At 37.8% G+C, this 22,138-nt stretch overlaps 1 protein-coding gene across 1 annotated transcript in view; it reads left to right on the top strand.

Annotated features, from left to right (window-relative positions):
* unc5db (unc-5 netrin receptor Db) overlaps window positions 1-22,138 on the top strand; it is a 386,593-nt gene that overhangs the window by 91,353 nt on the left and 273,102 nt on the right. Inside the window, exon 3 of the mRNA XM_055161477.1 lies at window positions 20,518-20,661. Coding sequence (XP_055017452.1) covers window positions 20,518-20,661 — 144 coding nt within the window. The remainder of the gene's footprint in view (window positions 1-20,517; window positions 20,662-22,138) is intronic.

The raw sequence follows: 22,138 nt of genomic DNA, 5'->3' as shown, positions 1-22,138 counted from the left end.
GTAGTTGAAGTAGCAGTAGTAGTAGTAGTAGTAGTAAGTAGTAGTAGTTGAAGTAGCAGTAGTAGTAGTAGTAGTAGTTGTTGTAGTAGTAGTAGTAGAAGTAGCAGTAGTAGTAGTAGTAGTAGTTGAAGTAGCAGTAGTAGTAGCAGTAGTTGAAGTAGTAGTTGAAGTAGCAGTAGTAGTAGTAGTAGTTGTTGTTGTAGTAGTAGTAGTTGAAGTAGCAGTAGTGTAGTAGTAGTAGTAGTAGTAGTTGAAGTAGCAGTAGTAGTAGTTGAAGTAGCAGTAGTAGTAGTAGTTGAAGTAGTAGTTGAAGTAGCAGCAGTAGTAGTAGTAGTAGTTGAAGTAGTAGTAGTGAAGTAGCAGCAGTAGTAGTAGTAGTAGTAGTAGTAGTAGTAGTAGTAGTAGTAGTAGTAGTAGTAGTAGTAGCAGTAGTAGTAGTAGTAGTAGTTGAAGTAGTAGTTGAAGTAGCAGTAGTAGTAGTAGTAGTAGTAGTTGTAGTAGTAGTAGTAAAGTAGCAGTAGTAGTAGTTGAAGTAGCAGTAGTAGTAGTAGTAGTAGTAGTAGTAGTAGTAGTAGTTGAAGTAGTAGTAGTAGTTGAAGTAGCAGTAGTAGTAGTAGTAGTAGTTGAAGTAGCAGTAGTAGTAGTAGTAGTATTACTAGTAGTAGCAGTAGCAGTAGTAGTAGCAGTAGTAGTAGTAGTAGTAGTTGAAGTAGCAGTAGTAGTAGTAGTTGAAGTAGTAGTTGAAGTAGCAGCAGTAGTAGTAGTAGTAGTTGAAGTAGTAGTTGAAGTAGCAGTAGTAGTAGTAGTAGTAGTAGTAGTAGTAGTAGTAGTAGTAGCAGTAGTAGTAGTAGTAGTAGTTGAAGTAGTAGTAGTAGTAGTAGTAGTAGTAGTAGTAGTAGTAGTTGAAGTAGCAGTAGTAGTAGTAGTAGTATTACTAGTAGTAGCAGTAGCAGTAGTAGTAGCACTAGTAGCAGTAGTAGTAGTTGAAGTAGCAGTAGTAGTAGTAGTTGAAGTAGTAGTTGAAGTAGCAGCAGTAGTAGTAGTAGTTGAAGTAGTAGTTGAAGTAGCAGCAGCAGTAGTAGTAGTAGTAGTAGTAGTAGTAGTAGTAGTAGTAGTAGTAGCAGTAGTAGTAGTAGTAGTAGTAGTTGAAGTAGTAGTTGAAGTAGCAGTAGTAGTAGTAGTAGTAGTTGAAGTAGTAGTAGTAGTAGTAGTAGTAGTAGTAGTAGTAGTTGAAGTAGTAGTAGTAGTTGAAGTAGCAGTAGTAGTAGTAGTAGTAGTAGCAGTAGTAGTAGTAGTAGTATTACTAGTAGTAGCAGTAGCAGTAGTAGTAGCACTAGTAGCAGTAGTAGTAGCAGTAGTAGTAGTAGTTGAAGTAGCAGCAGTAGTAGTAGTAGTTGAAGTAGCAGTAGTAGTAGTAGTAGTAGTAGTAGTAGTAGTAGTAGTAATAGTAATAGTAGTTCCTCAGTTTAAAATCTTAAATACGGTAGCACATTTCAGCACCATGGACAGTGCTGTAGAATACACTGGGAATAGTCCTTTATCTTTTCTTGCTAAAAACATGACTTGAAAAACCTGCGTGTGAACTGACTCGTCTCTTCACTGATCTGACCTGTAACTTGTTCCAATGGCATCACCTGATCGTCTCCATGGAGACAGATTTAATGCTTTGAAGCAAAACAGAGTAGAGAAGCAGTAATAAATTTGAACTGAATATTGCTTTGAGTTTTTCATAAAAATAAATATAGTGTGTCTTTCATAACATATGTTCAAACACAGACAGTTCGGAATGTTTTGTTTGTGTAGAAAACAGAGTTTGGGTTTATAGAAAATGAAATGTATTTGGATGATAATTTAAACTGTGATTTGAAAAGGATTGTCAAAGTCTGTTTTGTTACTGTGAAATATTTGTGATCAAACACAAAACTTTGTGCTGTGTTTATTCCAGGGCCAAGGACGGAGCTTCACATGCGGCCATCTTCTCTCTCTGAAATTAGAAAAATTCGACAAATGAAAATCTGAGAAAATCATTAGAAAAAGAAAATAAATAAATAAATAAATACAATAAAAGTTGGGCTTTGTAGCAATTAAAGGGTCCATGTTAAACTATTTTCAGATCCATATGATGTCGTTTCCTCCTTAAAAACACACCTGGAGTTGTGTTTTCTTTTATTTTAACGTGACTTAAAGCTCACAAAAGACAATTTTCTTTCTCTTCTGTAAATGCTGCTTTAATTAATTAAAGTTAATGTATTAGGACCCCCTCACAAACGAGATGCTACATCTCAAGGGGCTTCCCTTATAAATAAATAAATAAATAAATACATAATCCGAGGCAAAAATACAAGGGAATAAACTCTCACAATTTTGTATATAATATACTTGAACAAAAACTTTGACAAGAAAAACAGGTAGGACTTTATAATAACTCCTTATTAAGCATTTATTAAGCATGATTTAACACATTTGTTAATCATTAGTAAACTGTTAACTCTTAATTACTTCTCATCAGTTAATCATTTATAGATGTATATGTTAATGCTTTGTCCATGGTGAAGAAGTCATCTTATAGCTATTTGTTAAACATTATTTAACACATTGGTTAATCATTTGTACACACTTACTTCTTAATATTTTCATGTGATTTAATCGTTACTAAATACATTATTTAATGTCTTCAGTCATCATTAGTAAATCATTACTAATTCATTACTACTCATCAACTATTAATATTTAAAAGTGTTACGTTATACCCAAATTTATCAAATTCTTAACGATGGACTTCTTCACCATGGCCAAAGCATTAACATACATGTTTATAAATGATTAACTGATGAGAAATAATTAGGAATTAACAGTTTACTAATGATTAACAAATGTGTGAAATAATGCTTAATAACTGTTTAATAAGGAGGAGTTATGATAAAGTGCTACTGAAAAACATTTATTTTAACCAGTGCGAATGTTATAACTTTACATCTTAGGCTAAATTCAGACTGCAGGGCTTAATGCGCAATTCAGATTTTTTTGTGAAATCCGATGTTTTTGCGTTTCGTTCACATTTCCAGTTAAATGCAACTTGTATGTGACTCCAGTGTGAACATTAAACAGCCCAAAAGTGTCTCGCATGTGTGACACAACGACGCACTGGTGACACAACGACGTCAACTGCAGTGAGTGTGCTCTGTGTTTACAGAAGTTGTCCAAACATGGAGGCGAGAATTGAGCACCTGGAAATTTTAAAGTTCCTCCAAAGTCAGAACATGAATAACTTACTTGTTGTAAAGAGGAGATTGAGAAGGAGAAGGACGAGGTTTTTGGCCGTGGTGTTTTGTGGGACAGTCCGTTGAAAGGAACGTGTGGATGTGGAGACGTAGCCAAGAGTGGTGAGTGGTGATGTGCTTCACTTCAGTGACACGGAGTTCATTAACAATTTTCACGTACTTCAGCGCAGAATAGTAACGTTTGTGGCTTGTTGATAACGTGTAGGTGGATGAATGCGCTTTGGCTGTTCAGACTGAAGTCGCATGTCAAAAGATCAGACATGTATCGGTTTCAGGAGCACATATCCAAGTGGCCTGGGTTGTATTTGAAAAAAAAAAAAATCTGATCTGTGTCATTCAGACTGTCATTAAAAGATCAGATACAGGTCACATAGGGGCCAAAAAATCAGATTTGGGTCACTTCAGGCTGCAGTCTGAACGTAGCCCTAGTCATTATTAGTTCCTTCTCAATATCTTCCCTTACAGTTTTCACTAGTTTCTGGTTCACACATGCACACACAAAGACGCAAACTTCCTTGTCTCTACGGGGACTCCGGCATTTCTGTTTTTTTACTCCACATTTTGAACACAAATCTCGATTCAGGACCACGGACAGAGCTCCAACTCAGCTTGTGATAGTACATTAGCACAGCCGTCGTAGTAGTTCCCCAAAGTTTATCCACCCCCAAACTTTTCCAGCTTTCTTCTGAATTATAGTGAAGACATCTACAGTGATACAAATGAATTTCTATTGGATAAAACGCGGGAGCTGCCTCAATGCTTCAATTTTGCTCTGTTCCACTATTGGGTTTTCCAATCTCTTTGCGATAGTACATTGCCCAGGTATTGCCATTTTCTGAAAACCTAATATTGATCTATGAGCGTCTACTCTTTGCCATTTTAGCTTTATTGGATGGTTAGGAGTATAAAAAAAATCAGCGAGGAGAGGTTAGACACAGGACTTTGAGCAGAGGAAACTTTGAAATGGATGCACTCGTTTAGAATTGTGTAATTGTATATTTAAAGGTGCATCGTTTCTATGGAGGTGTCATTGCTCTGCTTAAATATTGCTCTACCTTACATGTACTCAGTTACAGTGAATTTATAGCTCAAAAATACCTAGAAAACAGACATTTTGACTGTGACCGGGGTCGCCTCTCCACAGATCTGACCTGCAACTTGGTCTGGTTTGGTCTCCATGAAGATAGAAATATTTATAAGCCAATATCTGATCCAGCAAAGTTTTCAGAATTGTATCAGTAGGCTTAGCTACTTGCCTGAATCATTCTTAAAGCAACAATATGTAACTTTCTGGACGTGGCACCTGCATGATCCCATAAAAATGAGCTAAAACTCTGGAAAATTCTCCTGAAAACAGTTATTTTCCACACTATTAGGCGCTCTGGATTATAAGACGCACTGTCATAGAATGGTCTATTTTCGAACTTTTTTCACAAATAAACCGCACTAGACTTTAAATGAAACCCAACAGTGTGATGGGTGAGTGGTTTTGTTTGTTTGTGGCGTTCACGGTGACTCTGGGCTTTGTTCAGTTGTGGCGTGTAGGGAGGGTGCTGTCTGGGACCAACGGATTGTCGGCGTGTTCGCAGTGACTCAGTTGTTCAGTTGTGTCTAGAAGTGGCACATTGCACTCGCTTTTTCGGTTCGTTCCTCCGTTCCGTTCCTCGTTGGCGTGGAGTGATGAGTGTGTCTGTGGGTGTTTTTCGCTGTGCGGTCGTTGTCTGCTCCGTGTGTGTTTGCGTGCGCTGTGGGTGGTGCGGCTTTGTAGTTTACTGAAGTCGTGCTGGGACACCCGAGTGGATTCATGTATACAGTAGGGTGCTCTGGATTGCACGGTGCACAGTTGTTTTTTGATGGGGTTGGAGGCTTATGAGCGCGTCCTATAGTGTGGAAACTCTTAATTACTTTTGACAAATAAAAAGGTCATTATCACCCAACGTGACCAAGTGGGTCTGTCTGCAGATGTACGAGTTAGAGGAGCTCAACTCTAGGAAAATGAGGAAGTACATATGTCTCGAAAGGAAACACGTCACCTCCACTTTCATGCAGACCTATGGAGCGAGTGGAGCTCATGGGTCTATTAAAATAACAAAAGCTATTAATTACATAAGATTGTTTCCCCCTTTCTGGTTTTAATATCCCCACCTCTGCTAAATAATTTTAATATCTGGTGGGACATAGCCTGATTCACCAGCCGGTTTTACTTTGTTTCACTTCGTACAAACCTCACAGCATTAGGATTCGTTTGCTCGACGCTAGCTGGGTACTTTTTATCATTTAACCAGTCGCTGCTATTTGGTTGTGACGTATGTAATGTGCCACTAACGGGGCTAACTGGTATATTAAGCTTTTCCCAAATCCCGTAGAAAGAAGGGCAATAACGTCTTTCCCCTTCATAAAATTCACCAAACATTCTGTTTGTTCTGGCTTTAAATCCTCGAGCTTGGGAATCGTTGACAACACTGAATATATGACTCTTCGCTGATTGGCTGGTGCCCAACTCGCACTTCTGGGTTTTTTTGTGAACCGTCTAGTGTATTCCGATTCCTGACCTAATTGCTGGAGAGAAATGAAATTGAGCGGAGGCACTAGGTGGTGCCAGCCTGGCAATGTGGGACAAGGACCTCATAGTGATTCATGCAACTTCACTGACATTGTTTCAAATCTTATAAAATATCCCCCCTCTGTTTTTTTGGCAAACCATATGAATAATGAATAATTTGTTAGAAAATACTTCTCTTTCTGGTCAAACGTTTTTGTTTTTTTTGTTTGTTTGTTTGTTGGATCTATGGATTAAAAAAAAAAAAAAAAAAAAAAAATATATATTATATATATTATATATATATATATATATATATATATATATATATATATATTATATATATATATTATTATATATTATTATTATTATCATTTTATTTTTTTTTTTTTGCATATTTTCAGATACAAACAAAAAGGGCATCTTATAAAAATAAACAGTTCACATGAAAATAAAAAAAAAAATACACAAAAAATACAATAGTGAATAAACATATTCACATTTAAAAGGGTCAGCAAAAACACCAGTCTAAACCTCTAAATTAATCCCAATGAACTCGCAAGTGTGTCGTGTTTGGTTGAAAAACAAAACAAAAAACATTTGTCTGTTTGAGACATATGTACTTCCTCCTTTATTAAAGTGGAGGTCACGTGCTGCAGCCAGACCCTCTCAGCATCAATATAAACAGAGGATCATATTTCCACTTACCAAAATAAATGTTTTTCAAAATAAAATGAGTGCATTAAGAGCGAAATAAGGCCACATTGTGGAAGATAACAGCCAAAGAAACAGACTTTCCATGAAAACAAGCCAGGTTTGTGGAAATGCAAGCCTGCTCACACTTTTGTCTATGTTTTGAGTGCAAAAAAAAAAAATAAAAAAATGCAACCAGGCTTTTATTTGAGTCTGTTTTTGGTTAAACGTTGCACAGTGTGGCTTTTTCACTATCACAGTAAGTCAAGACCGTTGCAGAGTCACTATAACTGCATAAAAAGGTAGTTCACTGAATTTCTTGTCTTGTTCCTTCTCTGACACGAGTCGGCACCGTGACACTTTTTAGAGGTGATTGAATAAGCCGTGGGACTTAAACTTGAGTTCTTTTTGCACAGTTTTTGGTCATGAATGATTCAGATTTGCTCTCATAGATTTATGGAGTGACTGGAGCTGCTGTGAGATCAAGTGCTTCACTCTAATGAGCCCTGTCACCTGCTCAGTGCACAAGAACACGCCGGAGTTTAGACACGAGAGGCACTCTCACACTGTTGTTCCTATATGTACTAATGTACTACTGTAAATACTACTACCACTACTATGACTACTACTGCACTCTGTTACTACTGACTTTCTATCTGCAATACAGTGTGCAAATGAAGTGTTTACCAAGACGCAAAACTACTACTACTACTACTACTTCTACTATTACTACTACTACTACTGCTACTGCTACTACAACAACTACTACTACTACTACTTACTACTACCACTACTACTGCACTGTGTTACTACTAACTTTCTATCTGCAATACAGTGTGCAAATGAAGTGTTTACCAAGACGCAAAACTACTACTACTACTTCTACTACTACTACTACTACTACTGCTACTGCTACTACAACAACTACTACTACTACTACTACTACTACTACTACTACTACTACTACTATTACTACTGCTGCTACAATTGCTGCTACAACTACCACTACTTGTTACTAAGCGGTAGGGTGCTGTATGTGGTACTGTACTAGTATAAATACTAATACCACTAGTATTTTACTGTGCTACTACTGCTTTTGTTTGTTTGTTAGAAAAGTTACTACTACTACTTCTTTTTTTTTTATTAACTATTACTATTACTATTACTATTACTATTATGACTACTATTACTACTGTTACTAGTCCTACTACTACTACAACTTCTGCTACTACTGACACTACAAGAACCAGTTACTAAGAGGTACAGTACTGTATGTAGTATTGTATTATACTACTGCTATTATAAATACAAGTACCACTATGGCATCACTGTGTTACTACTGCTTTTGTTAATTAGGGTAAGAAAAAACCCAAAAAAAAACTACTACTATTACCACTAAAACCACTACCACTACTACCATTACTACAATAATCTTTTTTGGGTGTGTCTCTAAGAGGTGGGGTACTGTATATCAGGGCTTCTTAACCTTTTTTAGATGCTAAGGCCTGATTATTCCAGTGCAGAGTGGCCCGCGGCCCATTAATTAATAATACTGTATAGCAGGAGTATTCAACTAACATTTGAGAAAATCTCCTCAAGCAGAGGTCCGGGACATCATAATGTTTAACTTGTACTATGATTGTGAAGTAGCCTAGTTTAATCAAAATAAACTGTGTTGCAGTAGTAGTAGTAGTAGTAGTAGTAGTAGTAGTAGTAGTAGTAGTAGTAGTAGTAGTAGTAGTAGCAGTAGTAGTAGTAGTAGCAGTAGTAGTAGTAGCAGTAGTAGTAGTAGCAGTAGTGTTAGTACTTGTTGTGGTGGTAATGGCAGTTGTAGTAACAGTAGAAATACCCGTAGTAGTAGTAGTAGTAGTAGTAGTAGTAGCGGTAGTATTAGTAGTTGTTGTGGTGGTAATGGTAGTAGTAGTAGCAGTAGAAGTACCCATAGTCGTAGTAGTACTACTCACATTGAACATATCAAAAGTTTCTATTTGTATATTTAATACAATTGAATACAGATTTTTGTACCACATGCAGTACCCTACCTCTTAGTGGCACACAAAAAATGGTTATTGTAGTAACAGTAGTAGTAGTAGTAGTAGTAGTAGTAGTAGTAGTTGTTGTTGTTGTAGTAGTAGTAGTAGATCAGTGTGTGGATGCAAAACAACTTTCTCCAGCTAAACTCTGACAAGACTGAAGTCATAGTGTTTGGTCCACAGAAACAAAGGGACAGTGTCAGCAGTCACCTCCAGTCTCTCTCTCTCTAAAAAAAGGTTTTCATTCTGCACTCTTCTCTCCAATTTATGTCTCTCTTTTTTAATTTTAATCTTCATGATTATTAATGTTTTGATTTGTTTATTTTAATGTATTTCTTATTCTGTAAAGCACTTTGAATTACTTTGTGTTCAAATTGTGCTATACAAATAAACTTGCCTTGCCTTGCCTAGTAGTAGCAATAGTAGTAGCAGTAGTAGCAGTAGTACTAGTTTTGTGTCTTGATTAACATTTCATTCACACACTGTATTAAAGATACAAAGATAATAGTAGTGCAGTAAAAATAGCAGTGGTACAAGTAGTCACAGTGGTATTACGTTTACCTTTAGTTCAGTAGAGATTTTTTAATTCCAGTGATGATTCTAAGGAAAATGAAAAAAAACAAACAAAAAACAGTGGAGCACTTCCTGTATTACCTCATGATATCAGAAGGTGGAAGTGTTTTCTATTTGAGAGAAGAATTCCTCAGTGTCTAAAAGCGCAGGGTTTGTGCATTTAACACGTGCAAATGAAACAAAACACAACTCCAGGTCTGTTTGTGATGAGGAAACATTAGAGCACTGATCTGATAATAGCGTCATATGAGCCCTTTAAAGAAGTTTTTAATCCACTTTAATTCTGATCACTACTCATTATTTTTTATTCTTTGTCTTACCTTTTTGTAGATTTTCGATTTCCAAGCCCTCCAAGCCCCGCTGAAAACTCCATCTGCATCTCTCCGTCACTCCAGGAGCTGCTCTGCTTTATTCATTCCGCTTTTTAGTCTTTTTCGTTTCGCACAGCTTGTCAATCACAGCTTAAACCGCCCGGTCAACAAACCCACCGCCGCGCCGCCCGCCCGCCAAAGAACTGGCTCATTTTCCATTTCACAACTTGTCAACAATAAACGGACGCCCAAAACACTTTCAATTTTATTTATTTTTTATTATTTTCGCTCCTGTCACTTACAAGCGGAATCGCACGGACCCCCCGCTGAGCCCCGATCCCCAATTTTCATACTTTATGCGTAAGTAGCAGCGTGGGGCCAGTCCGACGTTCACTCCTCTTAATTGGTATTCGCCGGGAAGTGTAGCATGTCAAAACGGGCTCCGGACAGCTCGCCTTTGGTAACAGCGCGTCGGATTGAAAAAGTTATTTGTGATAAAAGATGCATGGATCCAAAAAGAGAAAGAAGCGGCGTCGGGGCGTAGGGGGTAACGGGATAAACACGCTTTGAGGTTTTAAGACCGTTTCAACGCACTGTCCAATGTCACACATACTTTTGATATGTTCAAGTGATACTTCTACTACTATTACTACTGATACTACTACTGCTACTGCTACTACTACTACTATTGCTTCTACTACTACTACTTCTTCTAATAGCACTGCAACTAAACTACTGCTACCACTCCTATCAATAATAATAATAATAATAATAATAATAATAATAATACCATTTGTGACTATACTACAACATACTCCTACTACTTCTACTACTACCACTGTGATTATACTACTGCAAATACTACTATTACTACCACTACTACTACTACTACTACTATGACTATACTACTACTACTGCTACTGCGACTATGCTACTACTACCACTACTACAACTACAACTACTACTACTACTACTACTACTACTACTACTACTACTGCTACTGCTACTGTGACTATACTACTACTACAACTACTACTACTACTACTACCACCACTATGACTACACTACTACAACTACTACTACTACTACTACTACTACTACTACTACTACTACTACTGTGACTATACTACTGCTACTACTACTACTACTACTACTACTGCTACTACTGCTACTGCTACTACTACTTCTAATACCACTGTGATTATACCACTACTATTATTACTACCACTGCGACTGTACTACTACTACTACTACTACTACTACTACCACCATGACTATACTGCTACTATCACTACTACTACAACTACTTCTAATGCCACTGTGACTATACTACTACTATTACTACTACTACTACCACTACTACTACTACTACTACTACTACTACTACTACTACTACTACTACTACTACTACTACTACTACTACCACTACTACCACTGTGACTATACTATTGCTACTACTACTACTACTACTACTACTACTACTACTACTACTACTTCTAATACCACTGTGATTATACTACTACTATTATTACTACCACTGCGACTGTACTACTACTACTACTACTACTACTACTACCACCATGACTATACTGCTACTATCACTACTACTACAACTACTTCTAATACCACTGTGACTATACTACTACTATTACTACTACCACTGCTACTAGTACTACTACTACTACTACTACTACTACCACTGTGACTGTATTATTACTACTACTACTACTATTACTACTACTACCACCACTATGACTGTACTACTGCAACTACTACTACTGCTACTACTACAGCTGTGACTACTACTGTGACTATACTACTACTACTACTTCTACTACTTCTACTACTACTACTACTACTACTACTTCTACTACTACTAATACTACTACTAATACCACTTTGACTATACTATACTACTATCAGTGCTACTACCACTGCTAGTACTATTATGATTACCATTATGACTACTATTACTTCTACTACTATTACTACTACTACTACTACGTCAGCAACAGCACAAGATATGCCCTGGACAATCACAATTTGTACTTGAAATATGACTTTGATGCGAAGTAACTCAATCAATAGAAAATAAACAGTTAACGTTAAAAACATCCAACTGACAGGCTTTGTTATGAAGAACTTATTTTCCATCTCAGTCGTGTTTCTTTGGTACATGGTTTATATCCGTGTGCCCTTCTCACTGTAAATTACATGGAGTTATTTTCAGCCTGGCCAAGATTAAAAAAAAAAAAAAGAAAACAACCTGTGGACAGTGGAGATGTAAAAACAAGTGTAAGAGAACATGTCCAGACTCTTACCTCAGAATATCCACACACTCCTGCTCTATACCTGTCAGTCTGGACTTGATTGCAATCACTTGAGAAATGGACTCTTCTCTGTTCCAGCTGTTGACTTCCACCTCAGACTGTACCATAAGACGGAACACTCAGTCATATTACGTGAACAACCTACGTGATAGAAGGACATCTCTTTTGACTGACCACAAGCACTTTACTGCACTTTGGATCTGTTTCTATACACCACTGTGTCCATTAACAATCATCTAATGACTTCTCTCTCTTGAGACTGGAGGAGGAACATGTTTAGGTTAATGAGAAACCAGGTGGCACTTTATTGAAACCAAAGCGTGTGAGGTGAACGCTTACAGCTATATATTATATATTATATTTACGCCTGGTGTACACTGACAGCAGGTACGATGCAGTTTGAGAAATGTGTGGGTCAAGAAGAAACAAATGAAACAGAAAAAGCACACCAAAGTTCTTGTAGAGATGCAAATGCAAGTTAACAAACAGTAATTACAAAAAAAAGAGAGAGAGAGTAAAAAAAAAAAAATATCTGGCGAAGGCTTTTTTGCTGAAATGTTATTAAAAAAAAAACAAAAAACTTGGCTACCTGAGCGTGCTATGCATTTTTTTCCCGCAAGAAGAAAGTCTTTAAAAATCAGTTGGCTGAGCTGCAGTGACCTTGGTGCGGTGTCGGTGCTGGTGCCAGTGCACGGGCCTGTGAAAAGAATGCCGGGCAACGCAGCGGTCTCTGGCATCAAGCTGACAAATTCACATGAACAAAACAGGAAATCAGATGCTCAGACCTGACAGATTCAGTGTATTTTCAGAATAAAATATCTCTGCACACTCCTGGTAATGGCAAATGTACTTACCCGCTGTAGATAGCCACGGTATCCAAAAGCAGGAGAAAGTGGTCATAGTGTGAAATGTCTTGCGTGAACTCCCGTGTGAATATGTTTGTCTTGGAAGCGAGGGTTTCCACACTCTGCCCGCAGCCTACTCTGACCGGACAGCAGCAGAGATCGCAATCAGTGGATCACAAGTCGGATTAAAACTACACTGAACCTGAACCGCACCTGTAGTCAGTACAAACCAGGTTAGGCTCTTCACTGCCACCGATGAAATGCAGTTATTATAAGACCAAATTCTAAACAGTTTTAATGTTTAAAAATAAAAGTATGGCTTTCTCATTGTATTGACAGGTACATTTTTAAAGTGCAATATGTAACTTTTTGGTTGGGGGTCCGTCGCCTGCTTATTTTAATGGATACGTCAATGTTCTGCCTTGAATGTTCATGACATTAAACAGCTCTACTTTACATTTAATAAATCACAGGTGGTTTTATAACTCAAAAATACCTAGAAAAACAGGCATTTTTTTTTCTGTGGTCTGGTTTGGTGTCCATGAAGATAGAAAGGCTTAATGCCATACTGTGAAACATTCTAGACCAAACAATAACATCTCCATGGAACGAAGCATTTGACAGACCCTCCAACAGAAAAACACAATGCACCTTTAATCTCTCCGTAGGGAAATGTGTCCTCTGCATTTGACCCATCAGTGCTGCTGGAGCAACTTGTCAGTAACAGTGAGCTCCACAGAACATCTCCCAGAGGAGTCGTCTCCAGATGTTAGGCTAGTCTTGATCAGGACCACTTTGGCTGTTACCTGTGGGGTATGTTTTGGGTTGATGCAGGACACCATAGTGCAAAAGTAAAATCTCACACAGAAAGGCCTGGGCAACTTAGCAATTGAACCCAGAACCTTCTGGCTGTGAGGTGAGAGAACTTTCCAGTCACCATGTCACTCTTCTTACAGATAAAACCAAACTGCATGTTTGCACTGAATATTTAGCAGCTAATGACATCCCAATTGTACTTTTGATTGTAGTAAGGTTTCTATAAATCAGTGGGAGAACATGTTACACCCACGTACCCCTCCTTAGCTCTTTGATGCTGTTTAAGTCCAGGCTCAGAACAGTTCTGTTTAGCTGCATATGACTGAAAGGTTTTCATTCTGCACTCTTCTCTCTCATTTAATGTCTCCCTCTTTTTTTTTTTTTTTTTTTTTTTTTTTTATGTTATGACGATTATTTCTGTTTTGATTTGTTTGTAGGGGTGTAACGGTACACAGAAATCACAGTTTGGTGCGTACCTCGGTTTTGAGGTCACGGTTCAGGTCATTTTTGGTAGAGTATGTGAACAAAATGCAAAATCATTTGCTTGTTGGTTATTTGTGTGTTTATTAAACCAACCATTTCTTTTAACATTATACAAATGGGAAAATAAAATAAATGCAGAGTGCTGCTTGGTAATAATACTAAGTTAAATCAGACATGTCAACCTCAGGCCCAGGGGCCAAATTTGGCTCAAGATATAAATATTTTTGGCCCGCGAGATCACATCAAATTTGTATTAGAGCTGCCTTCCGACTACAGATAGACTTTAGAGACATTATGTGTTTACAGTTTTATTATTTTCTATTATGCTTGTTCTGGATTTGTATAACATTTTAATAAGAAAAGGTTTAACATTACATATCTCGAAAGAAAAATAAAAAACATGCAGATGTTGTTGAAATTTTTTCAATAAATATTTAGTTTGGCCCATGACTTAGTACCAGTTTTTTTTTTTTTTGGCCTCTGTGAATTGGAGTTTGACACCTCTGAGTTAAATAAAATATTCACAAATAAGCAACAAATGTATGAAATATTATATAAAATCATTTCATTGTAAACAGTAAACAAAACTTTTCAAAAAGTAATGCGCAGCATTGACAGTTCCAGCATGAACTTTTACTCAATCTTCATATTTTTGGCCAGAAAAAACAACTTGTCCACATTGTCTGCAGAAAGTGCAGATCTGCAGCAGGTACAATGTCCCCAGCAATTGAAAATAATAGAGGTTGCAGCCGGAGATTCTGCGAAAGCGAGGACCGTGGTGTGACGACCATAGTTTTGTGAGGATTCACTGCTCCAATCATGGACGAGTTTCCTTGTGAATATTAAAAGAGCTGATTCCGTGTAGCTGCACATGTAGTGGCCATGTAAACACACACAAATTGCGGAAATTCACTCGTACACAGCCCTGCACCGAACCAAACGTCCCATACTGAAACGGTTCGGCATGAATACATGTACAGTTACATCCCTATTTGTGTGTATTGTGATTTGAATGTATTTCTAATTCTGTAAAGCATTTTTAATGACTTTGTGTACAGACTGAGCTATACAAATAAACTTGTCTTGCCTTTAAGTTAATCTTTGTACAGAACAGCCTTGCTTTCATAACCAATATTCTGATTGGATAAACCACACGTCCAAATCCATAATCCATATTGTGTGATGTTTCAACAGCACATAGAAAAGCTCGTAGTCGGCGTGGGCTCTCAAATAATGGCCGATCGATGCATGGATAGGCCTGAAGCTTGCTCCACTGATCAATTTGGTTTTAGCGGATTAGCTATGCACACCGTCTTAGGCCCCAGTGACATACTTCCTACATCGAAGCTTTAGTTTGTGAGGGAAAAATTGGCAGAGTTTACAATCCCTCTGGGGGGGTCTTTTTCTGTATGTTTGCGGCTAACAAGAAGAACGCTAAATCAGCTGGAGGCGAATTAAGAGCTAAACGTGAGGACGGCTCTTAAGCTCTTCAGATGGCGTTGCTGGCAGGATACGTGACACAAAAAGCATTACGTAATACAAAGTCACTGGGAACATATTGCCTTTAGTGGATGAATGAAGTACAAAAGTAAAAATACAATGCTTATGTACAGATTGTTGTTATCTGTACTTTACTTAAGGACATTTTACACTAGATATTTTTTACTTTTACTTCACTACATCTACGTGTATCTGTACTTTCTACTTTATCAGCATGTTTCATAATTTTCAGAGACCAGTCCGGAACAGGTAACAACAACTAGGATGTTATCTTGCACTTCCTGATTAACGGACAATAAAACTCGCTGTTACTGTACTTTCTACTCCACTACATTTTAAATCTGGACTGTAAAGTAAAAAGTACTTTTCTTTGTGGTTTGAGACCCGCTGAGGAGGCTGAGACTTTTTTTTTTTTTAGCACATTTAATTTGAGTTAACGTCCCAACGTACACAAAAACAGCCAGAAAATAAATAAATAAATAAATAAAAATTCTGCTGAATCACTTAAAATCTGCTAAATTCTTCTTCTTCTTCTTTTTTTTTTTTATTTTGACCGGGTAGGGAGAGCATACATCAAGGTTTGAAGAGGTGACGAGACGATAAGAATGACTTCTGTTCTTCTGATGTGCGAGTGTAAGTGTGTGAGAGTGTGTGTGTGTTTGTGTGTGTGTTTGTGAGTAGTTAAGTCATAAAAAAGAAGACTTGTAAAACGGTAAGAGTCATTCTTCACTTTCCTTCTGCATTTCGAGCATCTTAGTTATTCACCGTGATGAGTTTATCAGCGCTTTTCAACAACTCTCAAGGACCAGTGTTTGGACGGCGATATTATCAACAACTAGCATGCTCAGTACACACTTCCTGAATCCTAAAAAATAAAATTCATCAGCGTTTTTTTCACACTTCCCGACGATAAAGCTAAGAACTTGCATCTTCCTGATTAACAACAACAAAACGCTTGATAATTAACTGGAGAAAGAACACAGTGGCCTTATTTTGACCACAAGAACTGCTCATACAATAAATCCAACAAGACAAATTTTGCTGAAATACACAGACAAAAAAAAAAGCCCCTTTAAGCCCTTCAAATGGTGTTGTCGGCAGGATGTTCAATATAAAAGCATCACGCAATACGAAGTCACTGGGGACGTAGCAAGTCTTATTATTAAACCAAAGGATTTAAAATGTGGTTTCATGTTGGGGAATCCTCTTAGAAAATGATGCAGTGTTGGGTTGGAATTGTCTGCTCCCTGTCAGAGAGATTCAGATGGCCAAAAAGAAGCCATTTTGTAATCTGACTCATAGGCTTAAGGCTTGTCACATGTGGTTTTGTTCAGTATTGTCCCCAAAAATGGAAACCGCACCAAACACGAATGGGGAAATAAATTACTTCAAGGAAAATCATGAGATGAGCCAGTTTTACCAACTTTGTCCTGAGTTCATGTCCTTAAAATCTGAAAACAACAACACCGACTAGTGTAACGTGACAGCCTTCACTACCCATGGGCATCATGTGTCTCTGAGCTGGAGGAGCTAAACACTGAGTGTGTTTACATGCACATCTGTGTCCCAGTTATGATCGGGTTTTTTTGAGTATCCCGGTTTCATCATGGTGCCTTTATACACAGCATTGCGGTATCAGTATCCCGAATGAGGCATTATTCCAGTTATGAGAAACCAGGATACTGTAGCTGGTATATTCCGATAGTAACTGGGATACTGTGGCATGTATACGCAGTATCCCGGTTACTACAACATAAATTTGAATGCGCACTTTTCAGTCTTTTCACCACAACAGTAGTGACATAAATAAAGTGACCAACATAAATAAAGTGACCAACATACATAAAGTGACCAACATACATAAAGTGACCAACATAAATAAAGTGACCAACATACATAAAGTGCCCAACATAAATAAAGTGACCAACATAAATAAAGTGACCAACATACATAAAGTGACCAACATAAATAAAGTGACCAACATAAATAAAGTGACCAACATAAATAAAGTGACCAACATACATAAAGTGACCAACATACATAAAGTGACCATACATGAGTGAAATGACTGCGCTAAACTTGCACACGTACAATCTGCACTCGTATGACCTGCACACGTATGATCGCTGAAAAGTTAAACATGAAACATCTCCTATACCAGACATGTCAAACTCAGGCACGGGGGCCAAATTTGGCCCACGATATAATTATATTTGGCCCCGAGATCATATAAAATATGTACTAGAGCTGCCCACCGGCTACAGATAGACTATAGAGACTTTTTTTTATTTAAAATGTCGTTATTATTTTATATTTTGCTTGTTCTGTTTCTGTTTAAGCAAAACTATTATTAAACATGTATTTTAGTAAGAAAAGGTTTAACATTACATATCTCAAAAGAAGAGAAACCATGCAGACGCTGTTGAAATTTTTCAATAAATATTTAGTTTGGCCCACGATTTATTCACGACTTATTTTTAATTTTGGCCTCTGTGAATTTGACCCAGCCCTATACGATATACGCATAGAACAGACTCACCATCATCAGCCACTCCTCTGTCACAGAAAAAACACATATAATCCACTGAGTCGTGTCCTTTAGTCCGACAGAAGCTGATCACACCAGCGGTACAAGAAGTGAGCTAACAGTTTATGCAAATGAGCCACGCGGTTTAAGTTTTGTTTCTGTAAAACGTAAACAAATGTGATCAAAGCTAAATTAAATTATTAAATGAGCTGATGTGGTTATGGTTTATATGTTGTAAAGTTGAGTTTATTTATGCAGAACATTTTAATACAAAATCTGCTGCAGTGTTCGGTTTGATCTGTGCAGTGGATTGTGGGATATCTCATAGCTTCTTACTGTTAGTTAGAACCTCCCGAGCTTCCTCTGCTAAAGGAGCTCATGGTTGTTTGTATATTTCCTGGTTTATTAACTTAAATTAAGTAAATTTTTGTAAGATTATGTCAAGAAACCGGGATACTCCATTTGATCATGTACACAGGGATATGAGTGTCCTGGTTTCCCAGTGCCCATGTACACGCAGTAACCTGAATACTGACATAACCGGGATATGGCTAATAACCGGGATACTGATGTATACACACTCATTGTAAGAGATGTGATACTTCAGAATAACAATACGCTAGTAAAAGCAGAAGTCCAAAAAATTACTCATTAAACATTAAATAATATACAATAATATATCATAAATAATTACATTAAATTATGCTCCAAACTTGCCTTCACTACCTCTCTGGGGTGGAGAAGCTAAACATTGTAAGAGACATTACATTAGTAAAAGTACAAAGTAGTAATCGATGAAATTACCCAAGCAAGAGTAAAAAAGTATTTGTGAAAATTTCTCGTAGCTGTCTGAATCTGTGTGTCATTCATTCATTGTTTTTTCAAAATAAAACCAAAAGTAAGAAAACGAAAAAGCATCTATTTTGTTCATTTTTTTGTCTCCAAAACCAAAATGAAAAAAACAGATAACGATTCGTTGTTTTTTTTTTCTGTTTTCAATTTTGTGTTTAAACGAATAATGGGAAAAAAACATATAATGGCTGTTTCCCATTTCATCCAATTTCGACCGTGGATCTAGAATAAAAACTGGAGATGCCGGACTTTTGCGTTACATACAGACTGAACCAGGACTGAACCAGGACTGAACCAGGACTGAACCAGGACTGAACCAGGACTGAACCAGGACTGAACCAGGACTAAACCAGGACTGAACCAGGACTGAACCAGGACTGAACCAAGACTGAACCAGGTCTGAACCAGGACTAAACCAGGACTGAACCAGGACTGAACCAGGACTGAACCAAGACTGAACCAGGTCTGATCCCAGGACTAAACCAGGACTGAACCAGGACTGAACCAGGACTGAACCAGGACTGAACCAGGACTAAACCAGGACTGGTACTACTAGTACTACCACTACTACTATGGCAAATGCTACTACTACTACTACTACTACTACTACTACTATGACCACTGCCACTACTACCACTCTAGGAATGTCCAAAAGCAGGAAAGCCTCTGTCCGGGTCGCGTGTGAGTACTAATACTGTTACTGCGACTAGTACTACAGTGACACGTACTAATACTACTACTATTATGACTACCACTACTGTTACTGTGAAGACTACTACTACAAGGACTAGTGCTACTATTAATATTACCCGTACTACTACGGCAACTGCTTCTACTACTACTACTACTACTACTAGCACTACCACTGTTGCAACTGCTACAACTACTACTACAGTTACTGCTTCTACTACTAATACTACTACTACTACTACTGCAACTGGTACTACTACTACTATTACTGCTACTGCTACTGCTACTGCTACTACTACCACCACTGCAACTGCTACTAAAAATTACTACTACTAATGCTGGTATTACTGCTGCTGCTACTACCACTACTAGTTCTACTGCGACTGTTACAAGTACTGTTACTACAACTACCACTACTGCTACTGCTACTACTACCACCACTGCTACAAATGCTGCTATTACTGTTGCTGCTGCTACTACTACTACTACTACTACTACTACTACTACTACTACTACTACTACTACTACTACTACTACTAACTACTGATACTACTACTAAACTTACTATACTACTAACTACTATGCTTACTACTACTAATGCTGGTATTACTGCTGCTGTTACCACTACTAGTTCTACTGCGACTGTTACTACGACTGTTACTACGACTGTTACTACAACCACCACTACTACTACTACGACTGTGCTGTTGCTGTATATGTCGAGCTCTGTGCGTGAAAATGAATTTCCCCTAAAGTTTAAAAGTCTAAAATCTATCAAGTCTAAAGTCTAGATGCCATTTGAAGCTGAGATTGACGGTGAAAAAGAAGTGATTTCCTAAAGCACCAATTGAAAAGCAGCTCTGAGTGTCCTGAGCCAAGTCTCACACCGATATGTCCTACCAACTTCCACTTCTGCGTTGTATTTTTGAACGTATGCGATGGAAAAAGGACACTAGAAACAAGTTTAAAATCCACTCGCTTTCTTGCTTTAAGAGTACTGTTTGAAGCCCTTTCCTCATGTTTTGTTCTGCTCTGATGTTCCAGGGCTGAAGGTGCGTGAGGTGATGATCAACGTGTCCCGGCAGCAGGTGGAGGACTTCCATGGGCCTGAGGATTACTGGTGCCTCTGCGTCGCCTGGAGCCATTTAGGAACGTCCAAAAGCAGGAAAGCCTCTGTCCGCATCGCATGTGAGTACTAATACTAATACTTCCTCTACTACTACTACTACAGTGACTGATCATACTACACTACTAATACTACCACTACTACTGCTATGGTAACTGCTACTATTACTACCACTACCACTACTACTACACTAAAAATGTACAAAAGCAGGAAAGCCTCTGTCCGCATCGCATGTGAGTACTAATACTACTAATACTGACACTACTACTACTAATACTACTATACAACAACTACAACTACTACTACTACTACAATGGCAAGTGCTACTACTACTACTACTACCACCACTACCACTACTACTACACTACGAACATCCAAAAGCAGAAAAGCCTCTGTCCGCATCGCATGTGAGTATTAATACTGCTACTGCGACTAGTACTACAGTGATTGGTATTAATACTGCTATTACTATTATTACTACCAGTAGTGTTACTGTGACCACTACTACTACAAGGACTGGTAGTACTATTAGTACTACACCTACTACTGCAACTGGTACTACTACATTTTAATACTACTATTATTAAAATAGAAGCAGTGCGACTGCTGCTACTACAACAGTTACTGCTACTACGACTACCAGTACTACAACTACTACTACTACTACTACTACTACAACAAGGACTCCTACTACTATTAATATTACCCCTACTACTACGGCACCACAGCAACTGTTACTAATATTACTACTACTACTACTACTACTACTACTACACTAGGAATATCCAAAAGCAGAAAAGCCTCTGTCCGGGTCGTGTGTGAGTACTAATACTGTTACTGCGACTAGTACTACAGTGACAGGTACTAATAATACTACTACTATTACTGCAACCACTACTACTACTACAAGGACTGGTACTACTATTAATACTACCCCTACTACTACTGCAACTGGTACTACTACATATTAATACTACTATCACCACTGCGACTGCTACAACTACAACTACAACTACTACTACTAATTACTACTACTACTACTACTACTACTACTACGATTGGTACTACTATTAATATTACCCCTACTACTGCACCACGGCAACTGCTACTACTACTACTACTATACTAGTAGTTGTACTAACACTACTGAGACTGCTACTACTACTACTATACTAGTACTACACTACTGTTACTACTACTATACTAGTAGTTGTACTAACACTACTGAGACTGCTACTACTACTACGACAACAGTGACTGCTACTACTACTAATAATAATACTGCAACTGGTACTACTACATATTAATTTCTACTACAACTACCAGTACTAGTACTACTACTATTATCACTGTGACTACTACTACTATACTTACTGGTGCTCCTACTAATGCTATCACTACTACTATTACTACTGCAACTGCTGCTGCTACTACTACTACTACTACTACTGCTGCTGCTCCTACTACTAATAAAGCTATTGCTGCTAATGCTGTTACTACTGCTACTACTACCAATGCTGCTATTACAGCTACTACTAC

This window comes from Boleophthalmus pectinirostris, unplaced genomic scaffold, assembly GCF_026225935.1.
Source record: "Boleophthalmus pectinirostris isolate CB_2022bp ecotype Guang Dong unplaced genomic scaffold, ASM2622593v1 HiC_scaffold_4, whole genome shotgun sequence".
Lineage (NCBI taxonomy): Eukaryota > Metazoa > Chordata > Actinopteri > Gobiiformes > Gobiidae > Boleophthalmus > Boleophthalmus pectinirostris.
The sequence above is the reverse complement of the archived record's forward strand: the minus strand, read 5'-3'. Positions and strand labels throughout refer to the sequence as shown.